Source organism: Haliotis rufescens, unplaced genomic scaffold (assembly GCF_023055435.1).
Source record: "Haliotis rufescens isolate VD_foot unplaced genomic scaffold, xgHalRufe1.0.p SCAF_9, whole genome shotgun sequence".
Lineage (NCBI taxonomy): Eukaryota > Metazoa > Mollusca > Gastropoda > Lepetellida > Haliotidae > Haliotis > Haliotis rufescens.
In genome coordinates, this window is record NW_025964383.1 from 36647220 (window position 1) to 36672712 (window position 25493).

General features: G+C 43.3%; 1 protein-coding gene across 1 annotated transcript in view; it reads right to left on the reverse strand.

Moving 5' to 3' along the window:
• LOC124139577 overlaps window positions 1–25493 on the reverse strand; it is a 73686-nt gene that overhangs the window by 3173 nt on the left and 45020 nt on the right. Inside the window, exons 22-24 of the mRNA XM_048390408.1 lie at window positions 24238–24344; window positions 20404–20443; window positions 19916–19966 (exon numbers count right to left, since the gene is read on the reverse strand). Coding sequence (XP_048246365.1) covers window positions 19916–19966; window positions 20404–20443; window positions 24238–24344 — 198 coding nt within the window. The remainder of the gene's footprint in view (window positions 1–19915; window positions 19967–20403; window positions 20444–24237; window positions 24345–25493) is intronic.

Here is a 25493-nt window from a genome sequence, read left to right on the forward strand (position 1 = left end):
GAATGTATGTGTGTGTGTAACCACCTGCAACATCGCCGACTGTATGGAATGTATGTGTGTGTAACCACCTGCAACATCACCGACTGTATGAAATGTACGTGTGTGTAATCACCTGCAACTTGGCCGACTGTATGAAATGTATGTGTGTGTAACCACCTGCAAAATCGCTGACTGTATTGAATATATACGTGTGTTACCACGTGCAACGTTGCCGACGACATTGAATGTACGTGTGTGTAACCAACTGCGATATCGCCGACTATATCGGATGTATGTGTGTGTAACCACCTGCAAGATCGCCGACTGTATGGAATGTATGTGAGTGTAATCACCTGCAACATCGCCGACTGTATGAAATGTATGTGTGTGTAACCACCTGCAACATCGCCGACTGTATGGAATGTATGTGTGTGTAACCACCTGCAACATCGCCGACTGTATGGAATGTTTGTGTGTGTAACCACCTGCAAGATCGCCGACTATATGGGATGTATGTGTGTGTAACCACGTGCAACCTTGCCGACGACATTGAATGTACGTGTGTGTAACCAACTGCGACATCGCCGACTATATCGGATGTATCTGTGTGTAACCACCTGCAAGATCGCCGACTGTATGGAATGTCTGTGTGTGTAACCGCCTGCAACATCACTGACTGTATGGAATGTATGTGTGTGTAACCGCCTGCTACATCGCTAACTGTATGGAATGTATGTGTTTGTAAGCGCCTGCAACATCGCTGACTGTATGGAATGCGTATGTGTGTGTAACCACCTGCAACATCACTGACTGTATGGAATGTACGTGTGTGTAACAACCTGCAACATCGCCGACTGTATGGAATGTATGTGTGTGGAGCCACCTGCAACATCGCCGACTGTATGGAATGCATGTGTGTGTAACCACCTGCAACATCGCCGACTGTATAAAATGTATGTATGCGTAACCACCTGCAACATAGCCGACTGTATCGAATGTGTATGTGTGTCGTCACCTGCAACATCGCCTACTGTAGGGAATGTGTGTGTGTGTATGTAACCACCTGCAACATCGCCTACTGTAGGGAATGTGTGTGTGTGTATGTAACCACCTGCAACATCGCCGACTGTATGGAATGTGTGTATGTAACCACCTGCAACATCGCCGACTGTATGGAATGTATGTGTGTGTAACCAACTGCAACATGGCTGACTGTATGGAATGTCTGTGTGTGTGTGTGTAATCACCTGCAACATCACCGACTGTATGAAATGTATGTATGCGTAACCACCTGCAACATAGCCGACTGTATGGAATGTGTATGTGTGTCGTCACCTGCAACATCGCCTACTGTATGGAATGTACGTGTGTGTAACCACCTGCAACATCGCCGATTGTATGGAATGCGTATGTGTGTGTAACCACCTGCGACATCGTCGATTGTGTGGAATGTGTGTGTATGTAACCACTAGCAACAACGACGATTGTATGGAATGCGTGTGTATGTAACCACTAGCAACATGGACGATTGTATGGAATGTAGGGAATGAATGTGTGCGTAACCACCTGCAACATCGCCGACTGTATGGAATTTACGTGTGTGTAATCACCTGCAACATCGCCTACTGTATGGAATGTACGTGTGTCTAACCACCTGCAACATCGCCGTTTGTATGGAATGCGTATGTGTGTGTAACCATCTGCAACATCGCCGACTGTATGGAATGTATATATATTTGTGTAATCACCTGCAACATCGCCGACAGTATGAAATGTACGTGTGTGGAGCCACCTGCAACATCGCCGACTGTATGGAATGTATGTGTGTGGAGCCACCTGCAACATCGCCGACTGTATGGAATGTATATATATTTGTGTAATCACCTGCAACATCGCCGACAGTATGAAATGTACGTGTGTGGAGCCACCTGCAACATCGCCTACTGTATGGAATGTATGTGTGTGGAGCCACCTGCAACATCGCCGACTGTATGGAATGTATGTGTGTGTAACCACCTGCAACATCGCCGACTGTATGAAATGTATGTATGCGTAACCATCTGCAACATCGCCGACTGTAGGGAATGTGTGTGTGTGTATGTAACCACCTGCAACATCGCCGACTGTATGGAATGTGTGTATGTAACCACCTGCAACATCGCCGACTGTATGGAATGTATGTGTGTGTAACCAACTGCAACATCGCCGACTGTAGGGAATGTGTGTGTGTATGTAACCACCTGCAACATCGCCGACTGTATGGAATGTGTGTATGTAACCACCTGCAACATCGCCGACTGTATGGAATGTATGTGTGTGTAACCAACTGCAACATGGCTGACTGTATGGAATGTGTGTATGTAACCACCTGCAACATCGCCGACTGTATGGAATGTATGTGTGTGTAACCAACTGCAACATGGCTGACTGTATGGAATGTGTGTATGTAACCACCTGCAACATCGCCGACTGTATGGAATGTATGTGTGTGTAATCAACTGCAACATCACCGACTGTATGAAATGTATGTATGCGTAACCACCTGCAACATAGCCGACTGTATGGAATGTGTATGTGTGTCGTCACCTGGAACATCGCTAACTGTATGGAATGTACGTGTGTGTAACCACCTGCAACATCGCCGATTGTATGGAATGCGTATGTGTGTGTAACCACCTGCGACATCGCCGATTGTGTGGAATGTGTGTGTATGTAACCACTAGCAACAACGGCGATTGTATGGAATGTGTGTGTATGTAACCACTAACAACATCGCCGACTGTATGGAATGTATATATATGTGTGTAATCACCTGCAACATCGCCGACAGTATGAAATGTACGTGTGTGTAACCGCCTGCAACATCGCCGACTGTATGGAATGTGTATGTGTGTCGCCACCTGCAAACTCGCCGACTGTATGGAATGTATGTGTCCGTAACAAACTGCAACATCGCCGACTGTATGGAATGTATGTGTGTGTAACCACCTGCAACATCGCCGACTGTATCAAATGTATGTGTGCGTAACCACCCGCAAAATCGCTGACTGTATAGAAAGTATATGTGTGTAACCACGTGCAACTCTGCCGACAACATTGAATGTACGTGTGTGTAACCAACTCCGACATCGCCGACTGTATGGGATGTACGTGTGTGTAACCGCCTTCAAAATCGCCGACTGTATATTGTATGTGTTTGAACCAACTGCAAGATCGCCAACTGTATGGAATGTATGTGTGTGTAACCACGTGCAACTTTCCCGACGACATTGAATGTACGTGTGTGTAACCAACTGCAACATCTCCGACTGTATGGGATGTATGTGTTTCCAACCACGACCAACGTGCGATGCATTTATGAGTAACAACTAGCAACATTTACGATTGTAAGAAATATGTGTGTATGTAACCACTAGCAACATTTACGATTGTATGGAATGTGTGTGTATGTAACCACTAGCAACATGGACGATTGTAAGGAATATGTGTGTATGTAAGCACTAGCAACATGGACGATTGTATGGAATGTGTGTGTATGTAACCACTAGCAACATGGACGATTGTATGGAATGTGTGTGTATGTAACCACTAGCAACATGGACGATTGTATGGAATGTAGGGAATGAATGTGTGCGTAACCACCTGCAACATCGCCGACTGTATGGAATTTACGTGTGTGTAATCACCTGCAACATCGCCGACTGTATGGAATGTACGTGTGTCTAACCACCTGCAACATCGCCGTTTGTATGGAATGCGTATGTGTGTGTAACCACCTGCAACATCGCTGACTATATGGAATGTATGTGTGTGTAACCACCTGCAACATCGCTGACTATATGGAATGTATGTGTGTGTAACCGCCTGCAACATCGCTGACTATATGGAATGTATGTGTGTGGAGGCACCTGCAACATCGCCGATTGTATGGAATGTATATATGTGTATGTAAACACCTCGGCATCGCCGATTGTATCAAATGTATATGTGTGTAACCACCTGCAACATCGCCGACTGTATGGAATGTGTATGTGTGCGTAAGCACCTGCAACATCGCCGAGTGTATGGAATGTATATATGTGTATGTAATCACCTGCAACATCGCCGACTGTATGGAATGTATGTGTGTATAACCACCTGCAACATCGCCGACTGTATGGAATGTATGTGTGTATAACCACCTGCAACATCGCCGACTGTATGGAATGTATATATGTGTATGTAATCACCTGCAACATCGCCGACTGTATGAAATGTATGTGTGCGTAACCACCTGCAACATCGCCGACTGTATGAAATGTATGTGTGTATAACCACCTGCAACATCTCCGACTATATCGGATCTATGTGTTTCCAACCACGACCAACGTGCTATGCATTAATGAGTAACCACTAGCAACATTTACGATTGTAAGGAATATTGTGTGTATGTAAGCACTAGCAACATTTACGAATGTATGGAATGTTGGTGTGTATGTAACCACTAGCAACATCGACGATTGTAAGGAGTATGTGTGTATGTAAGCACTAGCAACATCGACGATTGCATGGAATCTTGGTGTGTATGTAACCACTAGCAACATGGAAGATTGTAAGGAATATGTGTGTATGTAAGCACTAGCAACATCGACGATTACATGGAATGTTGGTGTGTATGTAACCACTAGCAACATCGACGATTGTATGGAATGTGTGTGTACCCACTAGCAACATGGAGGTTTGTATTAAATGTGTGTATATGTAACCACTAGCAACATGGACGATTGTATTAAATGTGTGTATATGTAACCACTAGCAACATGGACGATTGTATGGAATGTATGTGTATGTAACCACTAGCAACATGGACGATTGTATGGAATGTGTGTGTGTATGTAACCACTAGCAACATCGACGATTGTATGGAATGTGTGTGTATGTAACCACTAGCAACATCGACGATTGTATGGAATGTGTGTGTAACCATTAGCAACATGGACGATTGTATGGAATGTATGGAATGAATGTGTGCGTAACCACCTGCACATCGCCGACTGTATGGAATGTACGTGTGTGTAATCACCTGCAACATCGCCGACTGTATGGAATTTACGTGTGCGTAAACACCTGCACATCGCCGACTGTATGGAATGTACGTGTGTGTAATCACCTGCAACATCGCCGACTGTATGGAATTTACGTGTGTGTAATCACCTGCAACATCGCCAACTGTATGAAATATATGTGTGCGTAACCACTAGCAACATCACTGACTGTATGGAATGTATGTGTGTGTAACCACCTGCAACATCGCCGACTGTATCGAATTTACGTGTGTCTAATCACCTGCAACATCGCCTTCTGTATGAAATATATGTGTGCGTAACCACCTGCAACATCGCCGACTGTATGGAATGTACGTGTGTCTAACCACCTGCAACATCGCCGTTTGTATGGAATGTATGTGTGTGTAACCACCTGCAACATCGCCGACTGTATGGAATGTTCGTGTGTGTAATCACCTGCAACATCGCCGACTGTATGGAATGTATGTGTGTGTAACCACCTGCAACATCGCCGACTGTATGGAATGTATGTGTGTCTAACCACCTGCAACATCGCCGACTGTATGGAATGTATGTGTGTGTAATCACCTGCAACATCGCCGACTGTATGGAATGTATGTGTGTGTAACCACCTGCAACCCTGCCGTTTGTATGGAATGTATGTGTGTGTAACCACCTGCAACATCGCCGACTGTATGGAATGTTCGTGTGTGTAATCACCTGCAACATCGCCGACTGTATGGAATGTATGTGTGTCTAACCACCTGCAACATCGCCGACTGTATGGAATGTATGTGTGTGTAACCGCCTCCAACATCGCCGACTATATGGAATGTATGTGTGTGTAACCACCTGCAACATCGCCGTTTGTATGGAATGTATGTGTGTGTAACCACCTGCAACATCGCCAACTGTATGGAATGTTCGTGTGTGTAATCACCTGCAACATCGCCGACTGTATGGAATGTTCGTGTGTGTAATCACCTGCAACATCGCCGACTGTATGGAATGTTCGTGTGTGTAATCACCTGCAACATCGCCGACTGTATGGAATGTACGTGTGTCTAACCACCTGCAACATCGCCGTTTGTATGGAATGTATGTGTGTGTAACCACCTGCAACATCGCCAACTGTATGGAATGTTCGTGTGTGTAATCACCTGCAACATCGCCGACTGTATGGAATGTTCGTGTGTGTAATCACCTGCAACATCGCCGACTGTACCGAATGTACGTATGTCTAACCACCTGCAACATCGCCGACTGTATGAAATGTACGTGTGCAGAACCGCTTGCAACATCACCGACTGTATGGAATGTATGTGTGTGTAACCGCCTGCAACATCGCCGACTGTATGGAATGTTCGCGTGTGTAATCACCTGCAACATCGCCGACTGTATGGAATGTTCGTGTGTCTAACCACCTGCAATATCGCCGTTTGTATGGAATGTACGTGTGTCTAACCACCTGCAACATTGCCGTTTCTATGGAATGTATGTGTGTGTAACCACCTGCAACAACGCCGACTGTATGGAATGTATGTGTGTGTAACCACCTGCAACAACGCCGACTGTATGGAATGTATGTGTGTGTAACCACCTGCAACATCGCCGACTGTATGGAATGTTCGTGTGTCTAACCACCTGCAACATCGCCGTTTGTATGGAATGTATGTGTGTCTAACCACCTGCAACATCGCCGTTTCTATGGAATGTATGTGTGTGTAACCACCTGCAACAACGCCGACTGTATGGAATGTATGTGTGTGTAACCACCTGCAACATCGCCGATTATATGGAATTTACGTGTGTGGAATCACCTGCAACATCGCCGACTGTAGGGAATTTACGTGTGTGTAATCACCTGCAACATCGCCTACTGTATGGAATGTATGTGTGTCTAACCACCTGCAACATCGCCGACTGTATGGAATGTATGTGTGTGTAACCACCTGCAACATCGCCGACTGTATGGAATGTATGTGTGTCTAACCACCTGCAACATCGCCGACTGTATGGAATGTATGTGTGTGTAATCACCTGCAACATCGCCGACTGTATGGAATGTATGTGTGTGTAACCACCTGCAACCCTGCCGTTTGTATGGAATGTATGTGTGTGTAACCACCTGCAACATCGCCAACTGTATGGAATGTTCGTGTGTGTAATCACCTGCAACATCGCCGACTGTATGTAATGTGTGTGTGTCTAACCACCTGCAACATCGCCGACTGTATGGAATGTATGTGTGTGTAACCGCCTCCAACATCGCCGACTATATGGAATGTATGTGTGTGTAACCACCTGCAACATCGCCGTTTGTATGGAATGTATGTGTGTGTAACCACCTGCAAAATCGCCAACTGTATGGAATGTTCGTGTGTGTAATCACCTGCAACATCGCCGACTGTATGGAATGTTCGTGTGTGTAATCACCTGCAACATCGCCGACTGTATGGAATGTTCGTGTGTGTAATCACCTGCAACATCGCCGACTGTATGGAATGTACGTGTGTCTAACCACCTGCAACATCGCCGTTTGTATGGAATGTATGTGTGTGTAACCACCTGCAACATCGCCAACTGTATGGAATGTTCGTGTGTGTAATCACCTGCAACATCGCCGACTGTATGGAATGTTCGTGTGTGTAATCACCTGCAACATCGCCGACTGTACCGAATGTACGTATGTCTAACCACCTGCAACATCGCCGACTGTATGAAATGTACGTGTGCAGAACCGCTTGCAACATCACCGACTGTATGGAATGTATGTGTGTGTAACCGCCTGCAACATCGCCGACTGTATGGAATGTTCGTGTGTGTAATCACCTGCAACATCGCCGACTGTATGGAATGTTCGTGTGTCTAACCACCTGCAATATCGCCGTTTGTATGGAATGTACGTGTGTCTAACCACCTGCAACATTGCCGTTTCTATGGAATGTATGTGTGTGTAACCACCTGCAACAACGCCGACTGTATGGGATGTATGTGTGTGTAACCACCTGCAACAACGCCGACTGTATGGAATGTATGTGTGTGTAACCACCTGCAACATCGCCGACTGTATGGAATGTTCGTGTGTCTAACCACCTGCAACATCGCCGTTTGTATGGAATGTATGTGTGTCTAACCACCTGCAACATCGCCGTTTCTATGGAATGTATGTGTGTGTAACCACCTGCAACAACGCCGACTGTATGGAATGTATGTGTGTGTAACCACCTGCAACATCGCCGATTATATGGAATTTACGTGTGTGGAATCACCTGCAACATCGCCGACTGTAGGGAATTTACGTGTGTGTAATCACCTGCAACATCGCCTACTGTATGGAATGTATGTGTGTCTAACCACCTGCAACATCGCCGACTGTATGGAATGTATGTGTATGTAACCGCCTCCAACATCGCCGACTATATGGAATGTATGTGTGTGTAACCACCTGCAACATCGCCGTTTGTATGGAATGTATGTGTGTGTAACCACCTGCAACATCGCCAACTGTATGGAATGTTCGTGTGTGTAATCACCTGCAACATCGCCGACTGTATGGAATGTTCGTGTGTGTAATCACCTGCAACATCGCCGACTGTATGGAATGTTCGTGTGTGTAATCACCTGCAACATCGCCGACTGTATGGAATGTACGTGTGTCTAACCACCTGCAACATCGCCGTTTGTATGGAATGTATGTGTGTGTAACCACCTGCAACATTGCCAACTGTATGGAATGTTCGTGTGTGTAATCACCTGCAACATCGCCGACTGTATGGAATGTTCGTGTGTGTAATCACCTGCAACATCGCCGACTGTACCGAATGTACGTATGTCTAACCACCTGCAACATCGCCGACTGTATGAAATGTACGTGTGCAGAACCGCTTGCAACATCACCGACTGTATGGAATGTATGTGTGTGTAACCACCTGCAACATCGCCGACTGTATGGAATGTTCGTGTGTGTAATCACCTGCAACATCGCCGACTGTATGGAATGTTCGTGTGTCTAACCACCTGCAATATCGCCGTTTGTATGGAATGTACGTGTGTCTAACCACCTGCAACATTGCCGTTTCTATGGAATGTACGTGTGTGTAACCAACTGCAACATCTCCGACTGTATGGGATGTATGTGTTTCCAACCACAACCAACGTGCGATGTAATTATGAGTAACAACTAGCAACATTTACGATTGTAAGGAATATCTGTGTACGTAAGCACTAGCAACATCGAAGATTGAATGGAATGTGTCTGTATGTAACCACTAGCAACATCGACGATTGTATGGAATGTGTGTGTATGTAACCACTAGCAATATCGACGATTGCATGAAATGTGTGTGTATGTAACCACTAGCAACATCGACGATTGTATGGAATGTGTGTGTATGTAACCACTAGCAACATCGACGATTGTATGGAGTGTGTGTGTATGTAACCACTTGCAACATCGACGATTGTATGGAATGTGTGTGTATGTAACCACGTGCAACATCGACGATTGTATGGAATTTGTGTGTATGTAACCACCAGCAACATCGACGATTGTATGGAATGTGTGTGCATGTAACCGCTAGCAACATCGACGATTGTATGGAATGTCTCTCCATATAACCACTAGCAACATCGACGATTGTATGGAATGTGTGTGTATATAACCACTAGCAACATCGACGATTGTATGGAATGTGTATGTATGTAACCACGTGCAACATGGACGATTGTATGGAATGTGTGTGTATGTAACCACTTGCAACATCGACGATTGTATTGAATGTGTGTGTGTAACCACTTGCAACATGCACGATTTTATGGAATGTGTATACATATAACCACTAGCAACATCGACGATTGTATGGAATGTGTGTGCATGTAACCACTAGCAACATCGACGATTGTATGGACTGTGTGTCTATGTAACCACTTGCAACATCGACGATTGAATGGAATGTGTGTGTATGTAACCACAAGCAACATCGACGATTGTATGGAATGTGTGTGTGTATGTACCCACTAGCAACATCGACGATTGTATGGAATGTGTGTGTATAACCACTAGCAACATCGACGATTGTTTGGAATATGTGTGTACGTCAAAACTTGCAACATCGACGATTGTATGCAATTCCTTTGTATGTAAGCACTAGCAACATCGACGATTGTATGGGATGTGTGTGTGCATGTAACCACTAGCAACATCGACGATTCTATGGGATGTGTGTGTGCATGTAACCACTAGCAACATCGACGATTGTATGGAATGTGTGTGTGTATGTAACCACTAGCAACATCGACGATTGTATGGAGTGTGTGTGCGTGTATGTAACCACTAGCAACATCGACGATTGTATGGGATGTGTGTGTGTATGTAACCACTAGCAACATCGACGATTGTTTGGAATGTGTGTGCGTGTATGTAACCACTAGCAACATCGACGATTGTATGGGATGTGTGTGTGTATGTAACCACTAGCAACATCGACGATTGTATGGAGTGTGTGTGCGTGTATGTAACCACTAGCAACATCGACGATTGTATGGGATGTGTGTGTGTATGTAACCACTAGCAACATCGACGATTGTATGGGATGTGTGTGTGTATGTAACCACTAGCAACATCGACGATTGTATGTGATGTGTGTGTGTATGTAACCACTAGCAACATCGACGATTGTATGGGATGTGTGTGTGCATGTAACCACTAGCAGCATCGACGATTGTATGGAATGTGTGTGCGTGTATGTAACCTCTAGCAACATCGACGATTGTATGGGATGTGTGTGTGTATGTAACCACTAGCAACATCGACGATTGCATGGAATGTGTGTTTATGTAACCACTAGCAACATAGACGATTGTATGGAGTGTGTGTGTATGTAACCACTAGCAACATGGACGATTGTGTTAATTGTGTGTGTATGTAACCACAAGCAACATCGACGATTGTATGGAATGTGTGTGTATGTAACCACTTGCAACACCGGCGATTGTATGGCATGTGTGTGTATGTAACCACTAGCAAAATCGTCGATTGTATGGAATATCTGTGTATGTAACCACTTTCAACATCGACGATTGTATGCAATGCATTTGTGAGTAACCACTAGCAACATCGACGATTGTATGGAATGTGTGTATGTAACCACTAACAACATCGACGATTTTATAGGGCGGATTTGTATGTAACCACTAGCAACATGTACGATTGTATTGAATATGTGTGTATTTAACAACTTGCAACATCGACGATTGTATGCAATTCATTTGTGAGTAACCACTAGCAACATCGACGATTGTATGGAATGTGTGTGTGCATGTAACCACTAGCAACTTCAACGATTGTATGGAATGTGTGTGTATGTAACCACTAGCAACATCGACGATTGTATGGAATGTGGGTGTTTGTAACCACTCGCAACATCGACGATTGTATGGAATATGTGTGTATGTAGCCACTAGCAACATCGACGATTGTATGGGATGTGTGTGTGCATGTAACCACTAGCAACATCGACGATTGTATGGAATATGTGTGTATGTAACCACTTGCAACATCGACGATTGTATGCAATGCATGTGTGAGTAACCACTAGAAACATCGACGATTGTATGGAATGTGTGTGTGTGTAACCACTAGCAACATCCACGTTTGTATGGAATGTGTGTGTATGTAACCACAAGCAACATCGACGATTGTATGGAATGTGTGTGTATGTAACCACTAACAACATCGACGAATTTATAGGGCGGATTTGTAAGTAATCACTAGCAACATGGACGATTGTATGGAATGTATGTGTATGTAACCACTTGCAACATCGACGATTGTATGGAATGTGTGTGTGAATGTAACCACTAGCAACATCGACGATTGTATGGAATGTGTATGTATGTAACCACTAGCAACATGGACGATTGTATGGAATGTGTGTGTATGTAACCACTTGCAACATCGACGATTGTATGGAATGTGTGTGCATGTAACCACGTGCAACATCGGCGATTGTATGGAATGTGTGTGTATGTAACCACTAGCAACATCGACGATTATATGGAATGTGTGAGCATGTAACCACTAGCAACATCGACGATTGTGTGGAATGTGTGTGTGTAACCACTTGCAACATGCACGATTTTATGGAATATGTATACATATAACCACTAGCAACATCGACGATTGTATGGAATGTGTCTCCATGTAACCACTAGCAACATGGACGAATGTATGGAATGTCTGTGTATGTAACCACTTGCAACATCGACGATTGTATGGACTGTGTGTCTATGTAACCACTAGCAACATCGACGATTGTATGGAATGTGTATGTATGTTACCACTAGCAACATCGACGATTGTATGGAATATGTGTGTGTGTGTAACCACTTGCAACATCCACTATTGTATGCGCTGCATTTGTGAGTATCCACCAGCAACATCGACGATTGTATGGAATGCATTTGTAAGTAACCACTAGCAACATCGACGATTGTATGGAATGTGTGTGTATGTAACCACTTGCAACATCGACTATTGAATGCGCTGCATTTGTGAGTTTTCATCTGCAACGTCAATGATTGTATGCGAAGAATGATGCATTTCTGAGTAACCACCTGCAACATCGATGATTGTACGTGATTTATTTGTGAGTAATCAAAAGGGAACATCGACGATTTTATGTGATTTATTTGTGAGTAATCACGATTGTATGGAATGTGTCTCCATGTAACGACTTGCAACATCGACGAATGTATGGAATGTCTGTGTATGTAACCACTTGCAACTTTAACGATTGTATGGAATATGTGTGTATGTAACCACTAGCAACATCGACGATTGTATAGAATGTGTGTGTATGTAACCACTAGCAACATCGACGATTGTATGGAATGTGTGTGTGTATAACCACTTGCAACATCCACTATTGTATGCGTTGCATTTGTGAATATCCACCAGCAACATCGACGATTGGATGGAATGCATTTGTGAGTAACCATTAGCAACATCGACGATTGTATGGAATGTGTGTGTATGTAACCACTTGCAACATCGACTATTGTATGCGATGCATTTGTGAGTAACCATCTGCAACATCGATGATTGTATGCGAGGAATGATGCATTTCTGAGTAACCACCTGCAACATCGATGATTGTACGTGATTTATTTGTGAGTAATCAAAAGGGAACATCGACGATTTTATGTGATTTCTTTGTGAGTAATCACCTGCAACAACAAGGATTGTATGTGATTTATTTGTGAGTAATCACCTGGAACATAGAGGATTGTATGTGATTTATTTGTGAGTAACCACCTGCAACATCTACGAATGTATTCAATTCATTTGAGGGTATCCATCTACAAGATCGATGATCATATGTGAAACATTTTTGAGAAATCGCTAGGAACATCGATGATTGTATCGAATGTTTAATGATGTATCCACCTTCAACATCGACGATTGAATGCAATGCATTTGTGAGTAGTCACCTGCAATATCGACGATTGAATGCAATGCATTTGTGAGTAGTCACCTGCAATATCGACGATTTTATGCAATACATTTGTGAGTAGTCACCTGCAATATCGACGATTTTATGCAATGCATTTGTGAGTAGTCACCTGCAATATCGACGATTTTATGCAATGCATTTGTGAGTAGTCACCTGCGACAATGATGATTGTGTGCGATGCATTTATGAGTAATAGCTTGCAAACATTGACGATTGAATGCGATGCATTTGTGAGGAACCACCTGCAATATCGATGAGTGTATCACTTGTGTGTGTATGTATGATCGATGATTGAATGCGATGCATTTGTTAGTAACAACCTGGAACATCGATGATTGTATGGAATGCATTTGTGAGTTATCACCTGGAACATCGATGATTGCATGCAAAGCATTTGTGAGTAAGCACCTGCAACATCGATTATTGTATGCAATGCATTTGTGAGTAATAGCTGGCAATATATTTGATGGTATGCGATTAATTTGTGGGTAATCACCTGCAACGTCGACATTTGCATGCAATGCATTTGTGAGTAGCTACTTGCAACATCGACGATTGTATGCAATACATTTGTGACTCATCACCTGCAACAACGACGATTTTTTGCAATGCATTTGTGAGTAACTACTATCAAAGTCGATAATTGAATGCGCTGCATTTGTGAGTAACCACCTGCAATATCGACCATTGTATGCGTTTGTGAGTAACCACCTGCAACATCGATGATTTTGTGAAATGCATTTGTGAGTAACCACTAGCAACATCGACCATTGTATGCGATGCATTTGTGAGGAACCACCTGCAATATCGATTATTGTATGCATTTGTGAGTAGGAACCTGCAATATTGATGATTGTGTGCAATGCTTTTGTGAGTAACCACCTGCAATATCGATAATTGTATGCATTTCTGAGTAGGAACCTGCAACATCGATGATTGTGTGCAATGCATTTGTGAGTAACCACCTGCAACATCAATGATTGTATGTGATCATTTGTGAGTTATCATCTGGAATATCGATGACTGTTTTGATTGAGTGTGTTTGTTACCACCACCAGCATCGATGATTGCACGCAATACATTTGTGCGTATCACTAGCAAATATCAATGATTGAATTCGATGTATTTGTGAGTAATCACCTGCAATAGCGATGATTGTACGCGATACATTTGTGCGTATCACTAGCAAACATCAACGATTGAATGCGATGCATTTGTGAGTAACCACCTGCAACATCAATTATTGTATGTGATACATTTGTGAGTAATCACCTGCAATATCGATGACTGTATTGATTGAGTGTGTTTGTAACCACCATAGCATCGATGATTGCACGCGATACATTTGTGCGTATCACTAGCAAATATCAATGATTGAATGCGATGTATTTGTGAGTAATCACCTGCAATATCAACGATTGAATGCGATGCATTTGTGAGTAACCACCTGCAACATCAATGATTGTATGTGATACATTTGTGAGTAATCACCTGCAATATCGATGACTGTATTGATTGAGTGTGTTTGTAACTACCAGCAGCATCGATGATTGTACGCGATAAATTTGTGCGTATCACTAGCAAATATCAATGATTGAATGCGATGCATTTGTGAGTAATCACCTGCAATAGCGATGAGTGTACGCGATACATTTGTGCGTATCACTAGCAAATATCAACGATTGAATGCGATGCATTTGTGAGTAATCACCTGCAATATCGATGATTGTATTAACTGTGTGCGTATGTGATCACCTACAACATCGATGATTGTATCCGATGCATTTGTGACTAACCACAAGGAACATCGACGAATGGATGCGATGCATTTGTGAGTAACCATTAGCAACGTCGATTATTATATTTTATGTTTAATTGTATAACCACCTGCAACATCGACGATTGTATGCGATGCATTATTGAGCAACCACATGAAACATCGACAATTGTATGCAATGCATTTATGAGTAACCACCTGCAAAATCGATGATTGTATGCAATTTATTTGTGAGTAACAACCTGGAACATCTATGATTGAATGCAATGCATTTGTGAGTAACCACAAGGAACATCAACGAATGGATGCGATGCATTTGTGAGTAACCACAAGCAGCATCGATTATTGTATTTAATGTTTAATTGTATAACCACCTGCAACATCGACGATTGTATGCGATGCATTTATGAGTAACCACCTGCAACATCGATGATTGTATACAATGCATTTGTGTGTAATAGCTGGCAATATATTTGATGGTATGCGATGAATTTGTGAGTAATCACCTGCAACGTCGACATTTGCATGCAATGGATTACTGAGCAACCACATGAAACATCGACAAGTGTATGCAATGCATTTATGAGTAGCCACCTGCAATATCTATGATTGTATGCAATGCATTTGTGAGTAAGCACATGCAACATCGACGATTGTATGCAAAGCATTATTGAGAAACCACATGAAACATCGACAATTGTATGCAATGCATTTATGAGTAACCACCTGCAACATCGATGATTGTATGCAATGCATTTGTGTGTAATAGCTGGCAATATATTTGATGGTATGCGATGAATTTGTGAGTAATCACCTGCAACGTCGACATTTGCATCCAATGCATTTGTGAGTAGCTACTTGCAACATCGACGATTGTATGCAATACATTTGTGACTCATCACCTGCAACATCGACGATTTTTTGCAATGCATTTGTGAGTAACTACTATCAAAATCGATAATTGTATGCGCTGCATTTGTGAGTAACCACTAGCAACATCGACCATTGTATGGGATGCATTTGTGAGGAACCACCTGCAATATCGATTATTGTATGCATTTGTGAGTAGGAACCTGCAATATTGATGATTGTATGCAATGCTTTTGTGAGTAACCACCTGCAATATCGATTATTGTATGCATTTCTGAGTAGGAACCTGCAACATCGATGATTGTATGCAATGCATTTGTGAGTAACCACCTGCAACATCAATGATTGTATGTGATACATTTGTGAGTTGTCATCTGGAATATTGATGACTGTTTTGATTGAGTGTGTTTGTAACCACCAGCAGCATCGATGATTGTACGCGATACATTTGTGCGTATCACTAGCAAATATCAATGATTGAATGCGATGCATTTGTGAGTAATCTCCTGCAATAGCGATGATTGTACGCGATACATTTGTGCGCATCACTAGCAAATATCAACGATTGAATGCGATGCATTTGTGAGTAATCACCTGCAATATCGATAACTGCATTGATTGAGTGTGTTTGTAACCACCAGAAGCATCGATGATTGTATGCAATGCATTTGTGAGTAACCACCTGCAACATCAATGATTGTATGTGATACATTTGTGAGTTGTCATCTGGAATATTGATTACAGTTTTGATTGAGTGTGTTTGTAACCACCTGCAGCATCGATGATTGTACGCGATACATTTGTGCGTATCACTAGCAAATATCAATGATTGAATGCGATGCATTTGTGAGTAATCTCCTGCAATAGCGATGATTGTACGCGATACATTTGTGCGCATCACTAGCAAATATCAACGATTGAATGCGATGCATTTGTGAGTAACCACCTGCAACATCGATGATTGTATGGAATGTTTAATGGTGTAGCTACCTGTAACATCGACGACTGTATATTACGCATACAACTGGCGGAACGTGTCGTGAGGGTGTCGAATAACTGGCCAAGGAAAAACTTGCTGCAGTTGGTGCAAGAGGATCAACACAGACAGCCAGTATCAGCGACAGTGACCTTGTCTGACAAATACGGTCTCAGTGCTAATTCGACACTGGCGGCTACACTTACGGTGATTGTTGAGGCTGGACTATCTCACAGCAGAGATCTAGATCTAGATCTACCAGACAGCGTTGTGTCGGACAATGTGGAAAATGTGACCAACTCCGTGCCTTCTGTCACTGTAAGTGTTACAAGTCTTCAACGTGGACTAGCAGAGTTAAAAACACACAGTGCCAACTGATCACGCGGCTGTGGGCTTACCAAATCAACACAGCCATGAAGCGCCTTCTGATTCTCTGCCACACATTCACTCTGTCGCTCCAGCTCTTAAGATGAAGATCAAAAACAGCAAGTATTGCAACCTTGCTTTGCTGTTATTACCCAACCAAGACACCTTTGGCGCAAGAATGACCGAATATGATGACAATGTCTACCAATTGGAAGAGGATCTTAGGTTAAATCATGCACTGACCCTTGCCGAATTCACCCAGGCCTTTGGCATATATAAGAACATTCACAGTGACACAAATGATGCAAAACATAAACAGTTGGACGGATATGAACTGTGATTGAAATACATTGTGTCGAGGCACCGCGCACTTGTTTGCCGCCAGAGTGGCATGTTATGTGAAGCAAGGATGCAGAATTCGATGGGACATGAGGGACACACGTTTGTACGGGCTGTGCTCTTCGGGTCGACGTTCTAGATCGTGTACCATATGCCACAGCATTACCCATGGTACAGACTTGTGTCCCGAGCGACGTACCGATAAAGTTAGGCCTAACCTGTTCCTTGACAGAACTCTCATTTCCGATAGGCAGGGGTGACAGACAGAAACGACACCAGGAGAGTTAACGAACGTGAGGTCTGTAATCATTTCAATCACCAGGGCTGTACAAGAGCGAACTGTGTGTACCTTCATTTGTGTCTCAATTGTTTTCACATACACGTAACTTGTGCAAAGTCTCCCAAGTCTAGACGGGATACTCAAGCTTGACTAACCTTCCCGGATATAACTGGCGAAAAGGACGGAGGTACAGTCGCAGTTCATCTCACTCCTATCAATATACAGGCAATACAGGCAGAACTAGCTTCCATCCCAATCCTCCATTTACAACGTATCTCATCAACGGATTGCAACATGGCTTTGGCCCTTAATGTTGGATATTCCACAGTCCACAACAGAATATAAGAACAATCGTAGTGCTACACTTGATCCAGTAGTAATGACAAAGGCAGTGTAGACAGAAGTCCCAACAAAGGGGTATGTAATAGGACCATTCCAGCAGGCACCATATCCCGTGTACAGAATTAACCCCTTAGGGATTACTCGGGCAAGAAGAGGTTAATCCTTGATCTGTCAGCCCCACATGACACAGACGATACCCCAAGAATCAACGATCTCAATAGTAAGGAATCTGCTTCACTTTCTCACGTGGCCATAGACAATGCTATTGCAGTTATTAAACAGTTGGGACATGGTGCACAGATGTGTAAAGTGTACATTACTGACGCGTTCAAACAGATTCCGCTGCACCCCAGGTACTTGCCTTTCTTTGGTTTCCGATGCAATGCTAGCTACTACTTCTATACTAGATTGACTTTCGGGTGGAGATCTAGTCCAAAGATATTCAATAGCCTGTCATAAGCCGTGTGCTCGATGTTGCAATACAACTATGGCGTGGAAAATATTCTGCATCTGACTATTGATCCTCCTGTTATGAAGCTGGTAGAACTGTGGAAGCAATCCTAACCTTGTGACAACATAGCTACTGTGTGTATTATCAAAAAGGGTAGATCAAAATGTATGAACATCCTGGCTCTGATGTGGCCCCTCACGTGGCAAGCAGCTACAAATAACTTGATCGTGTGAGCCGAAAATGGTCCAAGTGTGCAAAATAACACCGCAGGTGCACTTTCCCGTTTGCAGTTCAGGAAATTCCGAACGCAGAACTCAATCCAACGCCCTGCCCAACCAGCTCAAAAGTGATGTGGTCCTGAACAGACATTTGGATACCCTGTGGTCAGCAGCTATCAGTCAACACAAAAGAACAGCCTACCCTACAGGTTTCCAGTGCTATCTCAAGTTTATATTAAAGTTCAGGTTGTTTACCCACTGGGTGCTAGCAGTGCCCTGCCACCAGTTAATGAAGCTTACCTTCAGGACCTCATTGCTCATTGCCACGACGTCCTTAAACTCAAACATGACACTGTTAAAACATATCTGGCAGGTATCCGATTCACATATCTGCAAGCCGGCATCAGGACTGTGTTTGATTGACTCCATATATTGTACTCATAACTGGATAAGTTCTTGTAGGGTCTTTGAAACATAATTTAAGTTAAACTGAATAAGATGGTGGAACATGTACTGAACATCAAGTTAATGGTTCTGCATACCATGCAATGTGTAGTGATAGTATACCGAGTTAAGGGTTTTGAGAAGATATATTGTTTTTGTAAATAGTTACATATTGAAAACTTCGATATGACCGAAAAAACTGGTTAGTTGCTATCAGGTGTTACTACTTACATACAACCTCAAGAGAGGATGGTCCCACCACATACACAGGCCCATTCAGTGCTGAAACAATCAGAATATTTTACTGCCAACACACAACCTGAAGAGAGGATGGCCCCACCAAATACACAGGCCCATTCAGTGCTGAAACAATCAGAATATATTACAGCCTACACACAACCTGTAGAGAGGATGGTCCCACCAAATACACAGGCCCGTTCAGTGCTGAAACAATCAGAATATATTGCTGCCTACACACAACCTGAAGAGAGGATGGCCCCACCAAATACAAAGGCCCATTCAAAGCTGAAACAATCAGAATATATTACTGTCCTACACACAACCTGAATAGAGGATGGTTCCACTGAACACTTAGTCTCATTTAGAGCTGACACAAACGGAATACATAACATTGTACAACTTGATATTGGTGATACTATATTATGTAATGATATCATTAATATTTAATAAATTAAAACAGTATATTAACAGACGAATCGTTACAGATTCAATATCCACGCAATGAGGTCAACACGCATTAGCAGTAGCTGACGTTCACGAACATTGTAAGGAGGACTCACCTTGTAAAGAGGCGAGGTGGTCTTCATCATCGACAATCATCTGACCAAATGGAAGAGTGAGTTTAGTGTCTAATGTACAAGGAAACACACACATAACATCATTGTATAATATATCTGTGCAACGTGGTCTTACATAATTGAGTGAAGACACAAGACACAGAACGAAGATAACACATGTCACACTAAATACTTCCCACACAGGCAGAGTGAAGACACACATGACACAGGACGAAGATAACACATGTCACACTAAACACTTCCCACACAGGCAGAGTGAAGACACACATGACACAGGACGAAGATAACACATTTCACACTAAACACTTCCCACACAGGCAGAGTGAAGACACACATGACACAGGACGAAGATAACACATGTCACACTAAACACTTCCAACACAGGCAGAGTGAAGACACACATGACACAGGACGAAGATAACACATGTCACACTAAACACTTCCCACACAGGCAGAGTGAAGACACACATGACACAGGACGAAGATAACACATGTCACACTAAACACTTCCCACAAAGGCAGAGTGAAGACACACATGACACAGGACGAAGATAACACATGTCACACTAAACACTTCCCACACAGGCAGAGTGAAGACACACATGACACAGGACGAAGATAACACATGTCACACTAAACACTTCCAACACAGGCAGAGTGAAGACACACGTGACACAGGACGAAGATAACACATGTCACACTAAACACTTCCAACACAGGCAGAGTGAAGACACACATGACACAGGACGAAGATAACACATGTCACACTAAACACTTCCAACACAGGCAGAGTGAAGACACACATGACACAGGACGAAGATAACACATGTCACACTAAACACTTCCCACACAGGCAGAGTGAAGACACACATGACACAGGACGAAGATAACACATGTCACACTAAACACTTCCCACACAGGCAGAGTGAAGACACACATGACACAGGACGAAGATAACACATGTCACACTAAACACTTCCCACACAGGCAGAGTGAAGACACACATGACACAGGACGAAGATAACACATGTCACACTAAACACTTCCCACATAGGCAGAGTGAAGACACACATGACACAGGACGAAGATAACACATGTCACACTAAACACTTCCCACACAGGCAGAGTGAAGACACACATGACACAGGACGAAGATAACACATGTCACACTAAACACTTCCCACACAGGCAGAGTGAAGACACACATGACACAGGACGAAGATAACACATGTCACACTAAACACTTCCCACACAGGCAGAGTGAAGACACACATGACACAGGACGAAGATAACACATGTCACACTAAACACTTCCCACACAGGCAGAGTGAAGACACACATGACACAGGACGAAGATAACACATGTCACACTAAACACTTCCCACACAGGCAGAGTGAAGACACACATGACACAGGACGAAGATAACACATGTCACACTAAACACTTCCCACACAGGCAGAGTGAAGACACACATGACACAGGACGAAGATAACACATGTCACACTAAACACTTCCCACACAGGCAGAGTGAAGACACACATGACACAGGACGAAGATAACACATGTCACACTAAACACTTCCAACACAGGCAGAGTGAAGACACACATGACACAGGACGAAGATAACACATGTCACACTAAACACTTCCCACACAGGCAGAGTGAAGACACACATGACACAGGACGAAGATAGCACATGTCACACTAAACACTTCCAACACAGGCAGAGTGAAGACACACATGACACAGGACGAAGATAACACTTGTCACACTAAACACTTCCCACACAGGCAGAGTGAAGACACACATGACACAGGACGAAGATAACACTTGTCACACTAAACACTTCCCACACAGGCAGAGTGAAGACACACATGACACAGGACGAAGATAACACATGTCACACTAAACACTTCCAACACAGGCAGAGTGAAGACACACATGACACAGGACGAAGATAACACATGTCACACTAAACACTTCCAACACAGGCAGAGTGAAGACACACATGACACAGGACGAAGATAACACATGTCACACTGAACACTTCCCACATAGGCAGAGTGAAGACACACATGACACAGGACGAAGATAACACATGTCACACTAAACACTTCCCACACAGGCAGAGTGAAGACACACATGACACAGGACGAAGATAACACATGTCACACTAAACACTTCCCACACAGGCAGAGTGAAGACACACATGACACAGGACGAAGATAACACATGTCACACTAAACACTTCCCACACAGGCAGAGTGAAGACATGGGGAGAAACAGATAATCATTACAACTCTTCTCTCACTCAAACCCGTAAATCAAAGACGATGAACAGGCAGACTAAAGACAGTAAATGCAACCCGTCTCACAAAGACAGAATATAGAGAGTGAAAACAACATATCTTACACAGACAGAATATAGAGAGTGAATACAACACATCTCACACAGGCAGAATATAGATTGGGAATACAACACATCTTACACAAGCAGAATATATATAGATGGTGAATACAACACATCTCACACAGGAAGAATATAGATAGTGAATACAGCACATCTCCCACAGGCAGGATATAGATAGTTCATACAATCCGTCTCCCACAGGCAAAATATAGAGAGTGAATACAACACGTCTCCTACAGGCAGAATATAGATAGTGAATACAACACATATATCACACAGGCAGAATATAGATAGTGAATAAAACACATGTCACACTGGCTGGATATAGATAGTGAACTCAACACATATATCTCATACAGGCAGAATAAATATGTACACTGCAGTGCTGCATTACGTAAGACATGGAGTAATCCTAAGGGGTGGACCACACCGAATTGCTGTATTACTTAACCCTGAAGAAAGACATGTAGTAATCCTAAGGGGTGGACCACACCGAATTGCTGTATTACTTAGCCCTGCAGAAATACATGGAGTAATCCTACGGGATAACCCACGCTGTATTGCTGTTTTCCTTTAACCCTAAAGTAAGGCATGGAGTAATCCTAAGGGGTGAACCACACTGCATTGCTGTAGTACTTAACCCCTGAAGAAAGACATGGAGTAATCCAAAGGGGTGAACCACACTACATTGATGTGTTACTTAACTCCTGAAGTTAGACATGGAGTAATCCTAAGGGATAACCCACGCTGCATTGCTGTATTCCTTAAACCCCGAAGTAAGACATTGAGTAATCCTAAGGGGTGAACCACACCACATTGCTGTATTACTTAGCCCTGAAGAAAAACATGGAGTAATCCTTAGGCGTAAGCCAGTCTTCATTGCTGTAGGCCTGTATTACCAACGCTGTTGTGCTGTAGTACTTAACCCCTGAAGTAAGATATGGCGTAATCATAAGGGGTGAACCACACTGCATTGCTGTATTACTTAACCCCTGAAGAAAGACATGGAGTAATCCTTAGGCGTAATCCACACTTCATTGCTGTAGTCCTGTATTACCAACGCTGTAGTGCTGTAGTACTTAACCCCTGAAGAAAGACATGGAGTAATCCAAAGGGGTGAACCACACTCCATTGCTGTATTACTGAACCCCTTAAGTTAGACATGGAGTAATCCAAAGGGGTGAACCACACTGCATTGCTGAAGTACTTAACCCCTGAAGTAAAACATGGAGTAATCAAAAGGGGTGAACCACACTGCATTGCTGTATTACTTAACCCCTGAAGAAAAACATGGAGTAATCCTAAGGGATGAGCCACACTGCATTGCTCTATTACTTAACTCCAGGCGAAAGATCAGAAATGGGCCCCACTGGATATAAATAGATATAAGATAACGTCTTCTTACGTTTCCTATGATGTCAAACAGGTCACTCTCCTTCAGCAACCCCTGTTGAAACCGCCTCAGCTTGGCAATCTGACTTCTCTTCACATGCCTCTGGTGGCTTTCATCTTCTGATAAAATATAGAATGGCATTGTGGGTAGAAAGAAGAAGCTGAATCACATAGATAGAATTCTTAAACAAATATGGATATTATTATCATTGGGATGTGGCACTCAAAGTTTGCTTAGGACAACACATATATTGGTCAACAACATGATTATCAAACTTTAACTTGACCATGTTTTGGTAACCCATCACACAACAAATTTGGCTTTCACGCACTGTGCGTGAAGGGAAATCAGTGTGTATACAAATATTCTACATCAACAATGTCTGCTATATTAGTATGCTTGACTGTGCGATATCACAACTTAATGCTGTACGTGCTGCAGAGCATGGAATCGTTTCCAACTAATGCAGTCCTCAACGCAGCGGGAGGACAGGTTGCTGAAGAAATCCGTTCATGCCGGCAAACAGTCTCGTAAGCCGCACTAGTAAACATGTCAAGACAAGCAATGTGTTTTCAAGGAGATCTTCGTTCCTCCAGATCAAGTATCCCATAACATTGATTGGCATACACGGGCCCGTTTTGCCTGGTGTTGAGATAACACCAACTGGACGGTGCTTGACTGGTCCCCGTTTCTCTTCACTAGTTGACTTCACAGAACCGACCCGTGAAGATCCGCGGTAGAATAGGTCTCCAGCAACCCATCCTTGCCGTAATAGGCGACTATGCTTGTCGTAAGAGGCAACAAACGGGATCTGGTGGTCAGGCTCGCTGCAAGGTTGATGCATGTAATCGATTTCAATTTCGTTGATCGATGCTCATGATATTAATCACTGGACTGTGTGGTCAAGACTCGATTATTTACAGACCGCCGTCATAAAGCTGGAATATTGCTCAGTGCGGCGTAAAAACCCCGGTGTTGCGCAATGGTGTCAGGAGGCTAACGTTGCTAAGTGGGTCAGAAAAGGTCAGCAACGTTGGATGCACTGATCTCCATGTCCTTGAGGACAGCTGTTCCCTTCAAGGATGCCATTTGGGATATGTACAATCATTATCATTAGTGACTACGCAAATCCTCATCATGTCAGCGTTATGGACCAGTACTTGAATGATGACAGAATCGACCGTATTGTGTGGCCAGCTCGATCACCTGACCCGAGTCCGAGAGTACAGGTTTAGGACGTCCATTACACCACATCCCGCAGTTCCCCG